Here is a 23,775-nt window from a genome sequence, read left to right as displayed (position 1 = left end):
AGTTATCAAGACTTAAAATGGTAAGTATGAAAGACTCCTGTAAGAGTCATTAACGATTACACAATGTCTGATCTTCACCAGAGGTGTCAAATTAGGGGCGGCTGAGAATTTCAGTTGATGCCATTCATTGTGGGTGTTCAGCACGGCCATTCCAGCCGCAGGATTCCAGAATAATTCTTCCAGTGTATTGGCAAAACATGGTGAGCTATATAGTTCAAACAGACTGTGATTGGCAATGTGCCAGGCTGACTCATTAGTATCACGGCATATTTAAGCTTGTGTATGTCTAGAAATAAAACCTATAAATATGTTAAAGGCAGAATCATAGCCTCATAGGTTTTTTCATCTGTGTTTTCTCATGCGATCTCAAGTTAAAAGTTTGAATAATTTTTTGAGGAGGGCAAGTTTGCAAGCATTTTATAACTTAACTAGAGCCAACTGATATCCCTCCCTTTTCCAATTATTAAATCATCTCCAATTCCAAAAATTCTATTTTCAATAACGTGTTTCTATTTTGTTCAAACCCGTCTAGAAGGCCATGGGAGTCTCAGTGCCTACCCTCATGACAGAATTGAGTGATAAATGGTGAGTTTAGTGGTAAGATCCAGAGCAATTCTTCTGGATTCATTTTAAGAGCAGTGAGAAGTAATAATCAAATTGAAGTGTAGGTGGCTGACAAGGTTATCTCCAGTTATAAAAACCTTGTTTTGATCCCCAAATTAGTCACTAAATATAAAAGAGATAAACCACATAAAATAGTGGATGAGACTGACTAAGCAGGAGAGTTATAACTGGGAAGATGCTTGACTCAAAGCAATTCCACACTTCTTACTAAATTCATAAATCCAGACTGCTAACACTGGGGAAAAAATATAAACAATGACATGAAATGAGTATCCCATAAAGAAATTTTCAGTCAGTTTAAAGCACAGATTTGAGATTATTTGTAATGAAAGGAATCTCCCATTAACAATAATCCAGATGGGAACAGACTGAACAGGACTATTTTCTGGATGGGCAATGTGGATATATACTGTTTCATAGATGGTTTCCTCAAATGAGTTTTTAATTAGTTTCATCAAATAATTTTCTTTGACCACAGGACTGATAAAAGCATCTCTTCTCTTTAAGGTCCAGTAGGGATGCTCACACAGATGGAAGGAATTAATGTGACCACCTCCCACAGCTCTACTGTCTTACGATTCAGAGAAAACACTTTCGTCTTGGAATGTCCCATGAATATAGACAAAGATATCAGACAGTTTTTGTGGACTATGGTTTTACTGTGTGAGCATGTGTGTTTGCTTAAGAAAAGCATCAACATATTAAGTTCTTAATGCTCAAAACAGGTAAGCATTTCAATTAGAGATTCCAAAGGTCTACTGAAGCTATATAAAAAAGAAAACCACGTGGCTTCCTGCCTATGTAGAAGAGCATTTTACTGTAAGTATTATAAGATATAATTCAAGCCATCCATCTACATTGCACAATTATTACACGAGCCCAGAGGGGCTTCTCTGTATTTGATATAGGAAAGTATTCAAATCCTAATCCTGAATTGGTCATTGAACCTATCTGGAGGTCTCAGGGTGCTTAAACAGAAGCCCTGAAACTTCACTTATTATGCAATGATAATATCTTGAATTAAATGAGAGAATTTCCAAAAAGTCTCAAAGTGCATCCTTCACAGCCTTTAACAACAGGAGAAAAATTATTCAGCATTTAGATATAAAGGAATGGAGGGGTGTGGCCAGGAATGCAAAGTCAAGAAGTAGGCCCTTGATAACAAAAGGTTTACCCTTTTAATCTTACTTGATCACATTGAGGGACTTCCAGGAGGCAAAACTGAATTAAGGTGAGTGAATGTTTTTGTAAAACTGACAGCTCGCTGATATACTGACACTGTGGCTTGGGAAGATATGTTTTGGTTACACAGAGTAAGATACCATCGATTCTTAAATCAAACTGGGGACATTCCTGTTTGGCGGTGCCGCTCCTTTGACACGAGCCTTTTCTCTCTTTATTCCATTGGCATAAAAGCCCTCCTTCCTCACTGCCTCTATCCCCTCTGCCCCGGAAATTTCTATTCAGTCTTTAAGACTTGATTATTACTTCTTTTAGGAAATATTTTATGACAGCCCCTCCCTCAGTTTTAGATTGGAAAGTATGAGCACAGTGACTTGTTAAATTTAATAATTTGTCCCAAAGGCACAGCTGGTAAGGGAGGGTGCTGGTTGGACGCTGATTTCTCTCTGACTCTGTCACACTGTTTTCTCCCCCATCCTCCCTGATTTGCTATGCAGAACTGAAGAGGCACAGAACAAAAGGATGTGGATCCATCGTCAACACTTGGACTTGCAGCCGCAGAGGAACAGCTGCCACCAAATACCTTCATGAATCAGGGTCGTCTCTTCCGTATGGAAGGAACTTGCTAGTCACTAGACTGGACGCTGGATTGTCAAGCCTATCTTACTAACATCCCAGGACTCACCAAGTCATGAGTTATTTATCAAATCAAAATTATTAGTAAGATCAGCTTTCCTTGTGTGGGGGGAAACTGGAAGACTGGAAACCATCTGCTGTTTCTCTTGATTATCAGACCAGAGTGCTTCCCAGTGACATTCAGTGGTGTTACCCATACCCAGGGGATGCTGGGCACACTTAGAACCGATTCTACCAATACCAATTCTCTGTGATAGGAAGTCACCGTCTGACTTACTTGTCTCCTTTGCTTTTGGAGATGCCGACCAACTTCTCGATGCCGCCGGCGTCCCGTAAGGCCTTGGCGTTCTCCATGTTCTTGGTGATCACCTCGTGCAGGGTGCAGCACACGGCTGTCACCGTGTCGTCCGACATGGCCTTGCTCGCCACGTTGCTGCTGTTATTCCCGCCTGGAAGCCGATGGACCAGGTCTCGCATGGCGTATTTGCCTTTGGAAAAGAAAACGAAGGGAAGAGTTGAAATGTGGTCAAAACCGAGGAAGAGTGTGGAGGGAGAGGTGCAGACGGGGGTGAAAAAGAGAACACAAGAGGCCACGTTAATGCAGTGTTGTCTGTTCCCCGTCACTGATTATTCTTTATGGGGTAACCGTGGACACATACACAGAGAATATGGTATTTCTTCACAGCAAATGTACGGACTTTTGGTGCTGGACGGATGTGGGACTGACTCTTTGGACAAGTTATTTCATGCCTCTGAGCCTCAGCTTTTTAAATTGCGAAGCAAGAATAATGGTACCTCCCTTACAAGGCTGTTGCGAAGAAATGTGTGGGAAGCACTTAACACACAGTGATGACTCTGGACTCAGGACTCAGTAGAAGTTAGCAATCAGTGGGTTCCTACTTGCTATTCACAGAAGTCAGGAAAACATAGGGTAATTCTAACATAACCTCAAGAATGCCTTGACGGGAGCTATGTTGGGACTTGTATTATTTAACAAATAAGAGTCAAAACACAAAAGTGTATGTATATATGACATCTGCATTCTGGTCCCTATAAAGCAAAGAGAAACATTTAAAGTGGGGAGAGAAACTTTACAAACAATACATAAAACTAGGTGTCCTTTGAACTAGGGTAACTGGATGATCGATCTGTCTCTCTGATGGGATTTTATTGAATGGTTCTACCATATAACATTTACTAATTTGACATGTTTTACTTCCCGTGGAAAAAATAAGATAAAATGCAACTTTGCTTCCTTAATTCACTTTATCATTATTAATCATGCTACTCCCCATGATAGAGATACTTATAATGACATCTTTATGGAATACTTTCAGTTTACAAAGCCATTTAGGCATTACCAATAACCCTGCAAGACAATTAATTCATCCCACCTGCAGCTTCCAGTTCTGTTCCATTAATTTCCTTCTGGAACTAAGTAAAGGAATGCCTGCAGCAAAGTTGCCTGTTCCTAAATTTTTCAGGTGGAATTGGCATGTGTCCAAAGTTAAATTCCTGTCTTGTCTCCCATCCCCCAATTAGACATATTTAGGCAGCTCCTAAAAGCCATTTAAATATTTTTCCTCCTCATAGGTCTCTAAAGGATAACTTCTTTTGCTGTTTAATTCTCTGGCACGTGGTGCTTGGGGGGCAGGAAATGGAACCATGGAAGGAGGCAATGACATCTTAATTCCGGGCAGTAATAAATAAAACATAAGACTTCGTAATTTTGGTATCTGCTTTTATCCTATGTTTAGGTGGCTTATTTTAGCTTGGATGAAAAAAAAAATGCTGATGTCTAAATTACCAAAATAGGAAAGTGTCTTCATTCACTTGACGACAGCTGAGAAGTGTCTGACAAAAATGGTTTGCCTGAAAACCCCCAAATGTAGCATATTTATTTTCCAATGACAGCACTTAAAACAGGTTGGAGAAGATCCTCTGTACACGATAGTCCTCTGAGCACCTGGCTTTACCTACTCATCATTAAATCACACTCAGCTCGGGCTACGAGTTTAGTTGAGCTCAGCAGGCTGGCGACTTTATCATTAACCCCGCACAAACCACTGTCAGACCAACTTGAATTCACAGAAGTGAGAAGATGGGCGCATTTTTTATCAGGGAAGTGATGGAGGAAGGAAGCAGCAAACTCTCTCAATCTTTGTGCATACAGGGGCATCCCCACTCCTGAATGAGCACAGAAGACTGGTTGTGTGGCCTTGCACATCATCAACATTGAAAGCAAAAATGAGGAGAGGGAGAGGATTAGGCTAGAGCATTTTTTTTTTTTAGTTTTTGTTATCATCATTTAAAAAATTACAGGTTTCCCTGGTGGCGCAGTGGTTGACAATCTGCCTGCCAATGCAGGGGACACGGGTTCGAGCCCTGGTCTGGGAAGATCTCACATGCCGCGGAGCAACTAGGCCCGTGAGCCACAACTACTGAGCCTGCGCGTCTGAAGCCTACGCTCCGCAACAAGAGAGGCCGCGATAGCGAGAGGCCCGTGCACCGCGATGAAGAGTGGCCCCCATTTGCCGCAACTAGAGAAAGCCCTCGCACAGAAACGAAGACCCAACACAGCCATAAATAAATAAATAAAAATTTAAAAATTACAACAGACTTGAAAGTGTGGTTTCATCTTACACAGCTTCCCAACCCGTGAGCCCTGAATGAGAAGCAAGGTGTTCCCATGATGTTCAAGGGGCAGGAGCCACCGCGTTCCCCAGAGCAGCCTCTTCGACTTGCCCCAGTGTGCTGGACGAATACTGTCATTTTGAATGTGCTCCCCAGTGTGGAAAACGGCAGGAGTCACTGCCATATATGTATGGGCACAGGGACATCAAGAGCACCTGGGGCTCAGCAGTGCTTTGGGAGGCTATGAGGGTGCAGAGGAAGAGAGCATAAGTGTACAGGCCTGCCAGGAAACAGAGGAGCTTCCTGTCTTAGAACGGGTGCCGCCAACCACTGCAGACTGAAGACCCCTCCCCCTCCCTCTGCATTTAACTTCGGTTAAAAATAAGTAAATAATATGACACAGCCTAACATCACAGAGCGACTCATACTGATCATACCACCTAGCAGGTGACTAATATTTCAGGACAAGAGCAAGGAACTTGTGACTACAAAGACCTGGCCCTGAGGGGATCAGGAAAAGAAGAGCAGCCATGATGGAGAGTCCTCAGACAAGGCTTCGAGCCCAGTGAAACTGTGGTGGTAACGCAGGGGAAGAGGATTCAGAAATTTCTAGCGGGGATAATGAGGTGGGTAGCGGAAACCAAGTGAATTCAGAAACTTAATAATAATGGACAAGTTGGATTTCTATTTTATTTTTCCACACAAAAGAAAACATGCTCAGCAATTCCCTGGTGGTCCAGCGGTTAGGACTCGGTGCTTTCACTGCCGGGGCCCGGGTTCAATCCCTGATCAGGGAACTTACATCCTACAAGCCGCACGGTACGGCCAAAAAAAAAAAAAAAAGAAAAACATGCACAACTAGTAAACGTCATATGGGAGAGACAAACTGGTCATCAGGTTCAAAAGACACTTAGATTTGGGAAAACAAAGTGAATACCTTGCCACCATTGGGAACCAAGGTGCTTTCCATTATCCACACTCACTGGCATCACATGTTACAAAAGAAAAGCATGTTGCTCCGAGATTCAGACAGATGCTCCCTGAGATGAAAACAAAACAAAAACAACTCCACCACCACCACCAACTAAAGGTCACTCTGTCTTGCTCAAATTCTCAACAGAAATGAATCCTCGGGCCATTTCTTTGAAGTTACTTAGTCTCTCATGAAAACAACTTTATCTTTGACATGTGTAATACTGATGTGAGATGACTACTGGACATATGACAATTGTGTAAAAAAAAACCTACTGTTCCTATCAGTGACAGACTAACTGTAACCTTGTAACTTTGCTACCCTTCCTGCCCTGTGTGTGGGCAGGCGTGTTTGTCAATTACAATTAAAAACTATTTTCTCTTTATGTTTCTTTTTGGGGTCTTCTGTTCAGAGTTGGTGGTCATGTGGAGGCTTGTGGATGGACTCAGGGGACCTAACAAACTGTGTTGCCCTAGAGCGGTGCTCCTTGCTGAGCTCCTGTACACAGAAGACCTGGTAGGAATTTCACGATGAGGTAACAGAGCTTTGCTCTCGCTGACTGTGCCTGTTTCTGTTTCTATTTCAGCACTCAGCCTATTCCTGGTATTGATTTGCGCACTACCCCTTGGTTTCTCCACTGGTGGGGGCAGTATTGAGTAGTGAGTGGTTTTATGGGCTAACCACCTGTGATCTTGAGTCCTTTCCTAAACCGATTGTATATCACTCTGGATCGTTCATATGGTCCTCTGTATAGCTGGTCTTTGTGATGCACTATGGTAAACTCAAATCTCTCAAACCAACGTTAGAGGAAAGAGGTTAAAAAAAAAATGTCAGCCGAGAACAGCCCTGGATCAGGAATATAACAACTCCTTTGTCTCTGAGGTCTTAGTGCATCTTTGGCTTCCCTGTTTCTGGAGATGCTAAAACTGACCTGTGAGTTTTTGCTGAGTTGCTCTAAACTAATTTTTTTTCTTCCATCTTTTATGGTGGCAAAATACACATAATAAAAATGTATCATCTTATCTACTTTTAAGTGTACAGTTCAGTGATATTGATTAAATTCATATTGTTGTGCAACCGTCACCACCACGTATCTCCAGAACTCTTTTCGTCTTGCAAAACTACAATTCTATTAAACTCTATTAAACCATTAGACAATAACTCTCCACCCCCATCCAGTAACAACCAACGTGCTACTTTCCATCTCTATGATTCTGACAACTCTTAAGTATCTTATATAAGTGGAACCATACAGTGTGTCTTTATTTTGCTCAGCAATAATGTCTTCAAGCTTCATTCATATTGTAGAATATATCAGACTATCCCTTTTTTTTTTTTTTAAAGTCTGGATAATACTCCCCTGTATGCATATACCACATTCTGCTTATCCATTCATCTGTTGGTGGACACTTGGGTTGCTTCCTTATTTCAGTTATTGTGAACGATGCTACTATGAACAGAGGTGTACAAATATCCTTTCTCTTTTGATTTATGTGTCTTTGGATCTAAAGTGAGTCTCTTGTAGATAGCATATAGTTGGATCTTTTTTTTTTTTTCTTTCTTTCCATTCTGCCAATCTCTAACTTTCGATTGGAGAGTTTAACCCCTCTATATTTAAAATAATTATTGTAAGAAGGGACTTAACTTGTGTTATTTTGCTATTTGTTTTCTACATGCCTTGTAGCTTTTCTGGTCCCTTATTTCTTACATTACTCTCTCCTTTGTGTTTGATTCTGTTTGCAGTGAAATGTTTTAACCTCCTCATTTCCTTTTGTGTATATTCTGTAACTATTCTACTTGTGGTTACCATGTGGATCACATTTAATGTCCTAAAGTTATAACACTCCAATTTAAATTTATACCAGTTTAACTTCAATAATGTACAGAAACTCTGCTCGTTTATAGTTCCAGCCCCAACCCTTTCAATTATGGATATCACAAAACTACATCTCTATATGTTGTGTCCAAAAACATAAAATGGTAACTTTTTTAACGCATCACTTTCTTAAAGTACGTAGAAAACAAAACATGGAGTTGTAAGCCAAAGGTACAATAATACTAGCTTTTAGACTAATAATTTTTAAAAATGCATTATTCTCTTGAATCATGTAAAAAACAAAAAAAGTGGAGTTACAAACTGTTTTTACAATAAGACTCGCTTTTATAATTACCCAGTGTTTTAAAGTCTTTGTCTAGCACTTCTGCCACTTACTCTTTCTCAGGGAAGTTTCTGTTGGTTCACTTTTTTCCTTGGAAAGGGCTATACTTCCCTGTTTCTTTGTATCCACTGTGATTTTGTTGTTGTTGGAAACTGGACACTGCAATCTAACCACATAGCAACCCTGGAATTCAGATTCCTCCCCTTGTGCCGGTTTGCTGGGTTTTGTTTTTAATTGCTGTAGGATATCTGTGTGCTGAGGTGTAAACTGAAGGTCTCTGAAGGTCTTTTCTGAACCTGTGCCTTTCCCTGGGCCTCCATGGTGACTTTCTAATTTCCCTCACATACACATTTGCTTTTGAACGTCCTAATCTTTAATATCTGGCTCCCAAAAGGGGAAAAAGAGAACAATGAAGGGGGAGGGAAGGGCACCAGCTCTTTAAGTTCCCTGGAAGTCATTTCAGCTGGAGGGGGAGGGGTTTTCGACAACTGGGGGGCATGTGCAACAACAGCTGCCTCTGTGTCTGCGACTCCATGATCAGTAGCAACAATCTGAACACAGAGTGCCCAATATTTGGAGGACGGATCCCTTATTGCCCACCCTAGCTCCCACCAGCTGCATACAAGTTCCCCATGAACACGTGTATAGCTGCCTGCCAAGGGCTGGGTGTGAGAATGGGTAGCTGTTACTGTGCTAAGAGCTGAAGATGACCAAAATTAACCATAATTCACCGTCCAAGCTTTCCTCTAACAGGTGCAAGCCTTCATTAGACTCCAGAGTTCCGAAATAGTTACACTGGACAGATTCTGCCAGCGAGACTGCTGTGTGTGTGTGGGGGACAGATTCCTGGGTTTCCTACCCACCATCTTCCAGAATCTTCTCTCCACACTGAATTTACATTGCTCAGTGGTTGAAGATGTAAAAGTGAGGCACTGATTTCCTTGTGACTGTGTGTCTACGTGTAAATGTGAAAAGAGCCTTTCCCTCCTTTGCCAAAGGAAAGTTGTTAGCCCTTACCAAGGGTCAGCAGCACGGTGCTCTGTGGGCAGCCGCAGCTCTTTCTGCAATACGGCGAGCTCCTTTTTCTCTTTCCTTTCTCTTTTTGTCAATGTTTGGAGCTTAATGTTTCATAAAAATCTGCCACTTTAAGGACATTTATAGGAACAGTTTATGACAAAAGGGGAGAAAACATATGCAAAAAATCTATATTTTAAGACTGGTTTATGTGGCTTTCCAACCGAAGAGGTGAGGCATTCAAGATGGTAGTATTTGGTTATTGAAAGAGTTTGAATGCTTGTTTACATGGGAAAGTTCGGAACAAAACAGCAATTACTTTCTGTCTTTAGGCACTAAGAACTTATATCTTGTGTCTCCTGACAGCTATTTTTATAAAAATTCATTTAATTAATTTTTTTATACAGCAGGTTCTTACTAGTTATCTATTTTATACATATTAGCGTATACATGTCAATCCCAATCTCCCAATTCATCGCACCACCACCACCACCCCTGCTTCCCCCCTTGGTGTCCATACATTTGTTCTCTACTACATCTGTGTCTCTATTTCTGCCTTGCAAACCGGTTCATCTGTACCTTTTTTCTAGATTCCACATATATGTGTTAATATACGATATTTGTTTTTCTCTTTCTGACTGACTTCATTCTGTATGACAGTCTCTAGGTCCATCCACGTCTCTACAAATGACCCAATTTCGTTCCTTTTTATGGCTGAGTAATATTCCATTGTATATATGTACCACATCTCCTTTACCCATTCGTCTGTCAATGGGCATTTAGGTGGCTTCCATGACCTGGCTATTGTAAATAGTGCTGCAACAAACATTGGGGTGCATGTGTCGTTTGGAATTATGGTTTTCTCTGGGTATATGCCTAGTAGTGGGATTGCTGGGTCATATGGTAGTTCTGTTTTTAGTGTTTTGAGGAACCTCCATACTGTTCTCCATAGTGGCTGTATCAATTTACATTCCTGCCAACAGTGCAAGACGGTTCCCTTTTCTCCACACCTTCTCCAGCATCTGTTGTTTGTAGATTTTCTGATGATGCCCATTCTAACTGGTGTGAGGTGATACCTCATTGTAGTTTTGATTTGCATTTCTCTAGTAATTAGTGATGTTGAGCAGCTTTTCATGTGCCTCCTGGCCATCTGTATGTCTTCTTTGGAGAAATGTCTATTTAGATCTTCTGCCCATTTTTTGATTGGGCTGTTTGTTTTTTTAATATTGAGCTGCACTGATAGCTCTTTTTGAAATTGCCTTCTCCAAATCTACACCCCAGAGTCAAACTAATAAAACTTTAAAAAAATGTCTTTTATATCTAAACTGTCCCTGGCATTTCCCTGACTGCTGCTGGGTAACATCAAAGAGTTTTCTTCATCACCTTATGAAATAAGGGATGCTAGAAATAATTAGGAATGTTTGGCGTTCTGCAAGTTTTTGTTTGGTTTATTACTGTTGTAAGAGCTGTCCTGTTTATCAAGCCTTCAGTAAAAAAAAAAAGACCTGGCAAATGAAAAAAGAAGAAACTCAACCTCCTTAGTGATGACAAGTCTTAGGATGATACTTCAGCAGTTATGAACATTTTGGTTCTGTTAGAAACATGCTCCCTTTCATGTTAAAGAATGGCACAGTAATGGCCAATAAAAGAAAGATTCCATTTTTAGGTTTAAAAGAGCCATTTCAGTTGGTGGGAATCCTAACACACTCTTTATGGAATAAATTAAAAGATCCTGGAGAGTTTTCATTACCCTCACTGTCCGTAATATACACTTACTGTAATGGTAGTCACTGACTAACTTCTCGCAAAACTAAACTTGTCTCAAGTTTGATATTGTTGTCTGTAATGAATAAATAATCAGAGCAATTCAGCCTTATCATCAACAGGTGGTTTCTGATTTTCTCCCACACTCTCCTAAAGACCCTGCCAGAACCACAGATCAATAATTAGATCTGAAAAAAGAAAAAATTAGGTCTGGGGCTTCCCTGGTGGTGCAGTGGTTGAGAATCTGCCTGCCAATGCAGGGGACACGGGTTCGAGCCCTGGTCTGGGAAGATTCCACATGCCGCGGAGCAACTGGGCCCGTGAGCCACAACTACTGAGCCTATGCTCCGCAACAAGAGAGGCTGCGATAGTGAGAGGCCCGCGCACTGCGATGAAGAGTGGCCCCCGTTTGCCACAACTAGAGAAAACCCTCGCACAGAAACGAAGACCCAACACAGCCATAAATAAATAAATAAATATAATCAAACTGATGAGTTCCAACCCTGGCTCAGCTGCCTGCTTGGCCTTGGAGAGTTTGCCTAGTGTCTAAAAATAATAGTAATAATAATTAGGTCTGTTGGAAGAAACATCAAAAGAGCCTGATCAGAGAACTCTAATGGGTACCGTTAACACTTCATACAATAGAAAATAGGTTCTTGGTTACAGACACTCCTGTAAAGCTGAAATCCTCGAAACAAATGAACATCTTTCAGACTACCAAGGGATTGAGTCAGGGTTCCAGAACTCATTCACTTTGAGAATCTGGACTTCAAACTAACCCAAGATCAAGAGAACAAGGATTAATTACTTAGAGTAAATGACACAAATTTAGTTGTGGTTCACGTTCTATTTTAATTGGGCTTATTATAAAATCCTTCTTTCTACTTCCTCTTTCTTTAATGCTTGATTTAACAGATTATGTGTATAAAAACTAGATTAAACGTTCTTTAAATGGAATCTTGTTCTAATTAATTCTTCAGAATTCAGAAAAAATCTCTTGAAAATTTGTAAAGTAGATAAGTTATCAGGAAAAGTTAATACTAATAATAATCCTTTTAGTATAACAACATATGTTGAGTGGTCCTGTCTGTACAGCTTAAAACAATAGTTAAATAATATAAAAATGCCTTGACTAGCCTGTTTACCTTCTTTGACCATAGGTTTTTATAGATTGAACTAGAATCTGTCCCCCTTTCTACTAGAACATAATTGAAAAAAATAAAATCTGTACCCATGACCATGCCAGAGATGTCACATATAAAGGCAAATATCATTTAATTAGGTATGACAAGGCCATTAAAAACAAGTAGATTTAATATGTGGGATTGAGGTCTACAGTATCCTCCTAGGACACTGGTTTGGCTCATGTATTGCTTAAGGAATCCTAGCCTACAGGCAGCACGGCCAGGAGTACTGAAAAGTTGGAGCTCAGAGAAATGGAATAATCCCTGAGTTACAGGTAGTGGAGGTGAAGACTGGCAGAAATGCCTCGGCCACTGCTGTGTCATTGATCCCAGTAGATGAGGTGAAAGGGAATAAGTTATTTCTGCTACATAAAGGAAACAAAATTACAGACCTAGGATCTACAAACAAAACAAAAGTTAACTCTCAAGATTTATTATCACATAGGTCTAGTTTTGATAACCAGGCACAGAGGTCTTTGTGAATGAATCCACACTGCTTGATACACCTACATCTGTACAACTGGTCAACCACCAAATCAGAAAACTGCTAAACCACAAACATCGGTGGTTAAATCTGCATTGTAGGGGCAGAACTTCAACATCGGAGGGATCAAGAAGGAAAACTGGTACCTTGTTCTGACTCCATCATGACTGTCTACACATCATGTGCTCATCACAATCCATAATCAGGAAGACAGAACAAAACAAGAAACCAGCTCAGGGAAACAAATCCAAAACAGAGAAAGGAAAAGAAACACGGGATCGCCCTTCTATCCCTAATCCCAATTAATGAATCTTTCAGTAATTCTCTAGCAGCTGCTGACTTTCGAATCAACTTCATCTCTGTTGTTTACAACGCTGATATGTGACGGACGGTATGATTATCTTGTGAGAAAACTGCTGTTTGTCCACCATGAATGGACTAAATGTGACCTTACAAACCATGGTAAATTTGTGCTTTTTTACTTTAAATGTGGAAGGCTGGTTTTTCTCAAGTCTGGATCCCTTGCAACAATTTGTTAGTAAAAATCCCTTTCTCTTGATGCTTTTGTCTGTATGCTTTTATTTCTCAGATTGGAAAATGGGTGTGACAACACTGACCCTCTGGTTTCATCACGCCGGCCCCTTTTTCCCAAAATGGGACCTGTTTGTCTCTACATCTGCCCCTTTGCTCCTGCCAGATTAGAATCAATATCTAATGAAATGCATTGATTTTTTTTAAAAAGTGAACCTTCTTTTATGTATCTGCTAGCTGCTTTAATTAACGATTTATCCAAATAGAAAGAGAGAGGAAAAGTCATAGTAAGAAGGGATCAGCTGGAGTCAAGGAATCAGTCAGTGGTTGCTGTGGGTAGAGCTTGAGACAAATTCTGGAAGAAACACTAAAGTTCCTTATGCTTTTTTCTAATAACTATGATTTGGAAAAAACAAGCACAGCCTTATAACACACATCAAAATCTATTTCACATGCCAAAATTGGTAAGCAGTTGGTCTGAGAAAATGATGCAATCAGTAACTCAACCCTCTGAATAGAAATAATGTCGAGTAAAGCAAATCTTATAGATTTGCGGTGTATGGTATGCATTTCTTTCAAGAGTTACCATCTCCAAATAAATAACCTACTCCATCTGTTTGGAAGACAAGAGGAATTGTATTTTTTAGCACCTTGAGATCTTATGCAGAGGATTTCACTGAATTAGGCTCTGAGAAATTCTCACATTGTTGAAATGTCAAGAAGTAAGGTAATGAGTAGAAATACGGACAAGAAGGTGGCTAAGATATGCATACATAATTTGTAGAAGAATCACTCTAAAAATAAAAACCACAGTTAATTAACAGGAGGTTTGCTGAAGCACCTTTTTGAACTAGAAATAAATTGATTTTTGAAAAATACTGAAAATGAGGCAAGTAACTGGTATAATACATTTTAACAAGATTTAAATAATTTGATTAAATATTAAGCATGATAGCAAAAAAATTATTACCTCAATTCATTGCCTCATTTTAAAAGCAGAAAGGAAGTAGAGGTGAAAATTTAAACACTGATTCTAGCTTCAGGGGAGAAACCTAGGAAGGCTTTTTATTTTTAGGTCAAGATTTCTGTCTAACAAAGATCCAAGAACTCTCCTAGGATGAAAATTTCAGACAATAGCATGTCTGAGACAAGATGAGGTCAGTATTTCTGTAAGAAAAGCTTGTTTTCAGGAATAGAACCTCTGGCCTGATATTAGCACATTGGGATAAGAGTAATGCATTGATTAATGCAAGTAGCCTAATGAAGAATTCTAACATTGCATTCCCATGTTCTTGCTTTCTCAAATTGATCTACCCCTCTGCCAAAATAAAAGAGTTTCAATAAAGGGCACAAAGGGCTACTACTCATAGATTACATTAGAGAGTGGTTTAATTTTTTCAAGAAAAGTCACATCTATTTCAGTTTCTACTTTGTATCTCCCTAGGGCTATAGAAAAGGCAGATACAATTTCCAATTTGTATAGAAGACAACTGCAGCCCAAAGAGATTAAATGATGTGTGTAAGGCTGCAGAGCTGACTGTATCCTGGCTTTGGTATCTTTCCATGAGTCTCTTGGCCAGAAACTCCTCTCTCCAACCAACCCTCCTCACTCCCTCCTCTGAACTTTTTTCACAGGTATAATCTGTACCACCTGTATGACACCTACCCTGTAACTCATTTTTTCAGTTGCTCTATAGACATTCACTGAAGTTTCCTCTAGTTAGCTTATATATGTAATTGATCTTTCCAACAATAATATAAACCAAGAACAGGATGACATCTAATAACCTTACGTTTATTGATAAATGAATAAACAATTTACATCAGCTCTTTGACTACACAAGGTAACCACAGGACTTTGATGGGAATTCATTCACATTTACCCTGCTGTTGTTACCTACCTCTGTGACAGATCCCTGGAACTCTAGTTCTACAGGATGCTGTATTCTAAAAAGGGTTTCATTGTAGCATATGTGTGGGAAATGCTGTGTCTGATGCTTAACTCAGAAATTTACAATGTATATTAGCAAAGTGAAGCCTCTTGCAGTCTTGCAGTTAGACAAAATGAATTTAGTTTAAATTCTTTGGTGAATTTAGTTTAACCTAGAGTTTCCCAAATTTATCTGAAAAGAGAAACCTTCTTGTGCATGACACCCATTCCCTTCCCAGAGGACTGGGGGTCTGGGGAGGGGGGCTCGCTTGGGGTGGTCCTGATGAATAAGGGCAGCTACATTTCTGTTCCCGTTACTATGCTTATATGTCACCAAATACCCACAGATCCGTACCACCAAAGACACCTTAATTTCACAGCAACTTGATTTGATGTTGATAAAAATCAGAAATAAAAGAAATGCTCCGACTACACAAAAGGATGGCTGGTGAGAATGCATGGTGGTGTATGTTAAGCATTGTCTGATAGGAGCCACTCACTCTAAATACACTTTATTCCTAAATGCATTTTTCTTGTTCTGATTTCATACATTCACCCCCTACTCCCATACTTCGTTCACAGAGGACTTCATAAGCCAGAGAGATGAGTCTCACAGAAGAAGGAGTTATAATTATTTGCCTACAATTCCACTTTCCTCGTTAACCAATGAGCTGCTTATGGATGAATTCCCCGTGCAGGTTCTCAAATGAGAACATTCGTTGACTGAAATTCACTTACATTTCTGTCCCAAGTTGATTTTCTTCCTAGTACCTACCAGCCAAGCTAAGCACTGGTTTCTACTAGGCAATTCTAATTCTAATTTATATTTCTGAATTGAGCTTTGGATACCAGTGGGTCTTATCTGGCTTTGGGTGACTGGTTCCCCAGGGTCAAACCAGGGCATGAAAGATCCACCTTCACAGCTGAAATAAACTTCAGACTGCAGGTAACTCGAGGCATCAATCACTCTAACCTTCTAACACACATCATGGACCCTAAATTTTATGCCAGGGACCTGCACTTGTTCCAGATCTTATAAGATCCTTGTCTCCTTATGCTTAGGAGATAATCTCCTTCCATGGGTATAAGATGATTTAGAGCAGCCCCTACCAACAACAGTAAAGATACCTTTTCTTTAAAAAAAAACTTCTCTTTATAGTAGCCTCTCTAAGGTCATTGCTGAACACAGCATGTGGCCCATTACGAGTCAGGTTTTATTGACTGCCTTTTTTCCTGTGAATGAGACACATCACTCTGTTGCATATCTAGTAATTTTGGGTTGAAAATAAACAGTTTTAGCAACTCTGAAAAAAAAACACTTCTCTTTATTTGTCCTCACTTTGAGATAGATTTTTAACAAAATTTGTTTATAAAACTAAATGTCTAGGTCAAAGCTTAGTTTTTTTAGTTTCTGCCTGTATTTTAAAATTTTTTTCAGAATAAAGAAACGTGGCATATTTTATAGTTTTATAGTAGACAGAATTCCAATTTCAATTTTGGGTTCATTATTGGAACCCAAAGATAATGTTAAATTATTTTAATAAAAAGTGGTCATGTTTTAGATATTTCTCCAAATTCCCTAGCTAGTGAAAACAATCCTCCTATGAATGTAAAAATATATTGGGCTATACAATATTGCCCGTTTCTTTATTAATTAACCACAGTGGACGTTTTGTATGGAATTGCTGGCATTATTAATGTATCTAGAATTCCAGTGTTTATATTGTAGGCTTATGCTCCGTGTGTACAACTAAAACTTAAAGTATTTATACTTTGATGAGTTTAAAACTTTGGTGTGTTTGTGCTATACTAAAAAAAAAAATCAACAACTATTATAATTATATGGACTCTCCATAAGGTGATAAATAGAAAAAAGATAAAGCATGAAGATAAACAATAAAAGAATAAAAGAGAATAAAGGCAGAAGCAAAAAATGAGCCTAGAGGACCAAACATAGACCAAAGATTATTTCCACTAATCCTACTCAATCAAAATGACTAAATATTAGATCTGGGCCCAGCTGATGACACATTTATTACAAGCAACACTTAATACTGCAAAACTCTAGGAAAAGGAAAAAACTGGATAGTCCTTTGGCAATTTCTTTATTGTAATGGGATTTCACTTGTAGCAAAGGAGGAAGATACGGTGAATGGAAGAGATTGTAGGGAAGATTAAAAAAGGCAGGAAAATATTAGACACAGGGTTTCTGCAGATCAGTTGCCCTAAAGTCCAGCAAAGCGGCTGGTGTCTGAGTTTTCTTATCTAAGCGGCTGCAGTTTTTGAAAACTTGAAGTATGCATTCATCTTCAGAAATCTGATTTTCCTGGCTGTCTGCCCTCATGGCAGTGAGGTGTGGTGATGAGAGGGCCATTCCTGTGGTAAGGATGACTTTTTTAGCAGCGTCAACTTCTAGAACGGACACTGCAGGTTTTGCCCCGGCACTGTGTCAAGCTGATTTGGCGTGACTAAAAGGATCACCGAAGAGCCTGAACTCTGGTGTACAAACAACTTAATTATGATAATGCAGTGATTGTGGTCAGCACCGTTGAAACAAACCAAAACAATGCATGCAAATCCAAACCAAGCACCAATCAGAAACAATTAGGAGTCTTCAAGTTACAGAAAAGTTTTTCTATGTACATCTTATAATCCAGTATGAACAGTCTCTGCTACCTTATTTTCAGAGTCAATAGAGACTTGGAGTATATGCTTCCTAGAATGTATGGGCCATTAGCTTCTTTGAAGGAGTGAAGATTCAGTGGTGCTAGTTAGGGCTAGCATAGTTCCACCAGCTGCCTGGAGGTCTTGCAGAAACTACTTTCCTTCCAGTGACAAATTGCAAAGGTCACGTACAGGAGGCGAGAGGTGGGTGGGGACTAGAATAAATAGCCAGGTTCAAGGAAGGGCAACCATGACTTGGGACACAGCATAGAACCATCTGGTGGTTCTGTTCTTCATCAAGGAACTCAGGCCAGAGCAAAGCTGGAGAGGACTTTGGAACTTCAGGGAGGTGTCCCCTTAGCCACTGTTGGTGATACTCAGGGTGTTAGAAATCGATTTCTATCAGAGATTTATTTTCTCACAGTTCTTAATGCCACAAGTCTGAAATCCAGGTGTCGGCAGGGCTTTCTGTCTTCTCTTCTTTCCTTCCTTCTTTAGTTGGAGACTCAGGACTGCCATCCTTGCTGGTTCTAACCAGTAAAATTAAGTGGCTGACCCCCATCCTGTGGTGAAGGGCAGAGTGGCTGCCTACTTAGCAGCTGATGGGGCTACTTTGGGTGAAATAGGGTGGAAACGGGAATGCTACTGTTCAGGTGGAACTGGGTATCTCCGCTCCCCCCCATTCATACATTGAAGTCCTATAGGCCCCATTACTCCAGAATGCGGTCTTATTTGGAAACAAAGTCATTGCAGATGTCATTTTTTAGGATGAGGTCATATGGGAACAAGGTAGGTCCCTAATCTAGTATGAGTGATGTCCTTATAAAAAGGAGAGATTTGGAGACGGACATACGTATACAGGGAGAACATCAAGTAAAGATGAAGACAGAGATCGAGGTGATGCTTCTATAAGCCAAAGAACACAGAAGATGGCCAGCAAATGCCAGAAGCTAGGGGACACACATGGGACACATTTTCCCACCCAGCCTCAGAAGGAACCAGCCCTGCCGAAACCTTCTTGCCTCCAGGACCCTGAGAAAATAAATATCTATTGTTTAATCCACGCAGTTAGTGGTACTTTGTTACAGCAGCTGAAGCAAGTGAACATACTGGGCCACATTTGGATTTAGGCCCATGTTTAGAGCAGCTCCTTTGAAGAGGAGACCACAGACAACAGTTAGCTACCTTTCGTTTTATTTGACAAATATTCTCATATCCTCCGTCACATGTGATCCCACGTAATCTGTCATTCCACTTCTAGCACACTTGGAAATCCCTTGAATGACCTCCCCACCTTCTAGGTCCCTAAGATTAGTGTGGAGACAAGATAAGCAAAATCAAATAAACATGACTTACTTAAATAAAAATGATGATTCAGCCCAGGACCCCAGCTGTGATCGTCACTGTCATTACCACTAGATTCCGCTTCATCTTACTCTGTGAGAAGGAGAACTCGCTCCGTGTTCCCCAGAGTCAACAACACACAGTCCCAACTCAGGACGCGAAGACAAGCAGACCAGTTTCTGAACAGCAACAGGAAGTCCTGAACAGCAACAGAAAGCCGCCCAGGTGTCTCCATGGGGATAATCTCCCACTTTACTGGGAACAGAAAATCAAGTTTAAATTCTGTCCTATGTTACTCCTCTCGACTGAGTCTCCTCGTGAATTTCAGGAGCATTAATAGATTTTATTATGGTGACTACCTGGAGAAGGCCATGGTTCTCTCTGGGAAATCAGTGACCGTAAAGTCTCTCTATCTTGGAAATGAAAGATGATTCCCACACACAGCTCTGCATGCTGCAGAGAAGCAGGGGAAACTGCCAGGGCACACCTCCACCCTTCCGGGAGGTGACGGCCCGGGAAGGGGCTGGGACACTTGTTCTGAAGGAACACGGGAAATAAGTCTCAGCACATACAGTTGACCACCAACGGCAATGATAAAAAAAAAATGCTTTTTGGTTTTGTTCCATGTAAAAGGCCTTGTGCTGGGAAACTCGGCAAGAACGCGAGCGCCCTGAAGTCAGGACTCAAAGCTGCTGTCACCCTGCGTTGCTGTTTCCAGGAAGCTTGTTTGTATCTGACACCCACCCCACGCCCCTGCCCCCCTGGGGACTTGGCCCAAGGAGGCCCCGGAAGGTGGGAAGGGGCTGTAGGTCCCCTGCTGTTCTGCCTTCAGCCAAGCCCACTCCTCATAAGCTCCTGGCCTCCCCGGTGAGGGCTGTTCTCGGGGCAAAGAAAGTCTCCAGGGATGCCAGTGAGCAAGCTGGGAGGCCCCAGTGGTGCTGTTCTCGGGGCCCCCTTGGGGTAGAAGGGAAGCAGGAGCTTATGCCCGTCCCAGTGGGACCAGGTTCCTCAGCTGTCTTGGGAAAAGGTAGAAATAAAGTTGGGGACTTGCTCCAGGAAAAAAAAAAAAAAAGGCCATTATCCACCAAGGGGTTTCTTGTCTACCTGAGGGAGGGACAGAATGTGAGTGGAGTTAGGAGGATGGGGAATTTGGGACGCTTACTTCAATACTGTGACTTTGTTCATTGGGAGGTCAATAAGAACAGGAAAGTCAATCTATCCCGTCGCTTGATACCGTGGAATGGGTCTGCATATGTCCGAACATATGCAAATGGGTCAGATTTTCATCCCAGCAGAATTAAACTGGGAAGCACGAGCCAGTGTGTGTCACCATCCTCTGACCACATCCATGGCAGCCCCTCGCTTACCAGATGAGACACACGCTCTCTGGGACGGGCAAACAGCACCCCTGCAGGTCTCGGGAGCTCGCTCCTCCCACCAGGTGGCCCTGGTTGTGGTTTTGGGAATTATGCACAGGAGTTGGGTCACTGGGGTCTAACTCCTGTTGTTCTTGCTTCCTCCATTGTTTGCTCTTTTGTCTGGCTTCTTCTGACTTGTCTGGGCTCAGCTGGGGGGTCACATCATTTAGGAGGCTGCTCCTATATCCCCTTCTCCCGAAGATGCTTTGGCTCGTGCCCACCCTCCAATCCAGGCCTATCTCCAGCAGAATGTGAGGGTCTGTTCACCTCAGTCATGTCCTTGAGGCACTTAACACCTGAGCTTCTGGTTCTTGGGACTGGCCTGGATTCAAGGCAGGCATTCCACAAACACTGCACTGAACGACGTACCTTCCAATCTCTCCGCCTCAATGGTAGCCAGGAACTAAAAAAGCAGAACCCACCGAACCCCAACCAATGCAAACACCAGTCAGGCATCCCAAGGTAGTACTTAAAACTGAAGCATAAGCTATTCCCCAAGTGAAGGGAGTTGCTTTCAGAGATCTGAATGATCTCAAATGTTAGTCCTAAATTTAACGTTATGTTGTTTTATTTTTACCATACAAATCTTGCATGCATATATATTTTTCGGTAATGCATTTAGTTGCCTGGGAAACCAACAGGGTCTATGCAGAGTGAGAGAAATGGTTTGAAGAAAACTAGCCACAGAAGTGCTCCTGGATTGTCCTCTCTTGGTGTCATCACTTGCCCCATGGATGCCCATCACATACACTTGAGCTGCTGGAAGACCTCACTCTGCACAGCTCGCAGGATGAGCCCACAGGGAGAGGAAGGTGTGCTGACTCAAGAACGGAGGAGAGGGCCCAGCTCGATCATTTGTAAGGGGCCACATTCCGGCTAATGGCATCTGGATCCAAGAGTAGTGTTTTGATGGGTTTCCTAGTCGTGGTGGTCTTCGGAATTATCAGAAAAAGACAGGAGTTAATAATGCTGTTGGGGAGAGGTGTCAGGTTTCCAGGGCTTCTCGGGAGATGTCTGTACCGAATTTGGAGCTAATTTCCTCAGTTTCGGCACTATTGCTATTTTGGGCTACAACATGCTTTTCTGTGGCGGGACAGTCCTGTATGCTGGATGGCCAGCACCATCGCTGGCCTCTACACACCAGATGCCAGTAGCAAACCCACTATACCAAGAAAAAAATGTCTCCAGACTTTGCCAAATATCCCCTGGGGGGAAAAATTGCGCCTTTCTGAGAGTCACTGCTCTAGAGATTCACAGTGAGGAGAGACAGGGTCTTTGTCATCTTGGGCTGCTGTACCAAAATAACACAGATTGGGTGGCTTAGACAATAGATACTTGTTTCTCACAGAAGCTGAGGATGGAGAGTTCAAGATCAAGGTTCTGGTAGATTGGGTTCCTGGTGTTCCAGGCTTGTAGACAGCACTTTCTCTGTGTGCTCACATGGCCTTTCCTCGGTGCACGTGCATCCTCTTCTTATAAGGGCACTAATCCCATCAGGAGGGTCTCACCCTCATGAACTCATCCAAACATAATCACCTCCTAAAGGTCCCAACTCTGAATACCATCACATTGGGGGTTAAGGTTTCACTGTACGGATTCTGGGGGGACACAAATATTCACCTCATAACACCAGGTAACTACTAGAAGTGGGCAAAGTTAAGTCACTTTCTGAAAGTCACGGGACAGTCATATCAAGTTGCTGATGGGAAGATTCTTTTTGCTGACATCTCCTTGTGTCCTTTCCATACTTCTCAGTGACCCTGGAACTTCATGCCTCATGGGCTTTGTGCGATTAGAGGGGCAGATGAGGGATGTGATTTGGCATAACTGACATAACACAAATTGCTTGTCAAATTTCCTCTCTCACTTGTCTGCAGAGTGTAATATAAGAAAAATAAATGTCTAAACATGCATTGGCATGGACGTTGTACTAACTTTCAACCTGAAAAATGAAAATGTAAGACTTGTCAAATGTGTTGTGATAACTTCCTTGCTCACCAGCTGCAAGGAAATAGCACCCTCTCAGAGAAGACCCCAGGGAGCCCTTGAGTTTATACCACTCAGGAGGCACATTTACTATCTACCATTGCATTGCAGATGTATGCGTCCATCCTTATCTACGAGGCTTCCCGAAATTCTTTCAACTCTGGAAATACTTTCCATTTTCCAGACACCTGACCCAGTCCCTTGTGCACGGTGTGTGTTCTATAAATAATTGGTTTCAATACCACTTGTGCAAAAGTAACATAAAGAGTGTTTTTTCCTTAAGCAGGAATTATCTCACATTTTATCTCTCCTGATAGTTAGTCATTTCTTTTAAATAGTAAATTTGGAAGCCACAAGCTATTCACTGTCTTAGTGAAAATATATAGGGTTTTCCTCCGTGTGATTATAGACTATAGTTAGCAAATAATAGTGGAGATATTTCCAGTGCCAGGTTCATAGTACGGCCCAACAAATTTTCAATGAAAGAATCTAACGAGTTCCATAAAGCACCTTTTCAATAATCTCTTCTTAGCAATTTTTTAAAAAAATAATTAATTTATTTATTGTTTGGCTGTGTTGGGTCTTCGTTGCTGTGCTTGGGCATTCTCTAGTTGTGGTGAGTGGGGGCAACTCTTCGTTGTGGTGTGCGGGCTTCCCATTGTGGTGGCTTCTCTTGTTGCGGAGCACGGGCTCTAGGCATGCTGGCTTCAGTAGTTGTGGTATGTGGGCTCAGGAGTTGTGGTGCACGGGCTTAGTTGCTCCGCAGCATATAGGATCTTCCCAGACCAGGGCTTGAACCCATGTCCCCTGCATTGGCAGGTGGATTCTTAACCACAGCACCATCAGGGAAGTCCCAGCAATTTGTTTTTTAAGTGGTTTAGACGATTGAATTGTGTGTGTTCTTAGCCGGTCGAGTTTTAACTGAAGGCTTTTTTTCTTCCATCTCTACCAATCTCTGATATATTTCTTTTCTCTTTCAAGCCATATATTTCTTTCCTCTTTCTTCATCCAGGTCTGCTGGTCCCTAGACCTTTAGACCAAGAATTCATGAACACTTCTTTGCAAGAAACACACTCAGGGGTATCCACCAACTCAGGTCCCAATGGAAAATAGATCCAAGGACACAACAAATTATGTTAAATCTTTGTCATTGACTAACACCCTGGTTCTTACATTTTTTTTTACAATTAATTAGTGCGCACTGCTACAGACTGGTCTATCTATTTAATACTGAAGGGAGAGAAAAAC

General features: G+C 41.4%; 1 protein-coding gene across 6 annotated transcripts in view; it reads right to left on the bottom strand.

Moving 5' to 3' along the window:
• Positions 1-23,775, bottom strand: part of CTNND2 (catenin delta 2) — a 947,506-nt gene that overhangs the window by 57,282 nt on the left and 866,449 nt on the right. For all 6 annotated transcript variants that reach the window (XM_004274484.4, XM_033436579.2, XM_033436580.2 and 3 more), the window contains one exon: positions 2,720-2,930. In XM_004274484.4, the coding sequence (XP_004274532.1) occupies positions 2,720-2,930 (211 nt within the window). The remainder of the gene's footprint in view (positions 1-2,719; positions 2,931-23,775) is intronic.

This window comes from Orcinus orca, chromosome 3 (assembly GCF_937001465.1).
Source record: "Orcinus orca chromosome 3, mOrcOrc1.1, whole genome shotgun sequence".
In the NCBI taxonomy this organism is placed as follows: domain Eukaryota; kingdom Metazoa; phylum Chordata; class Mammalia; order Artiodactyla; family Delphinidae; genus Orcinus; species Orcinus orca.
The sequence above is the reverse complement of the archived record's forward strand: the minus strand, read 5'-3'. Positions and strand labels throughout refer to the sequence as shown.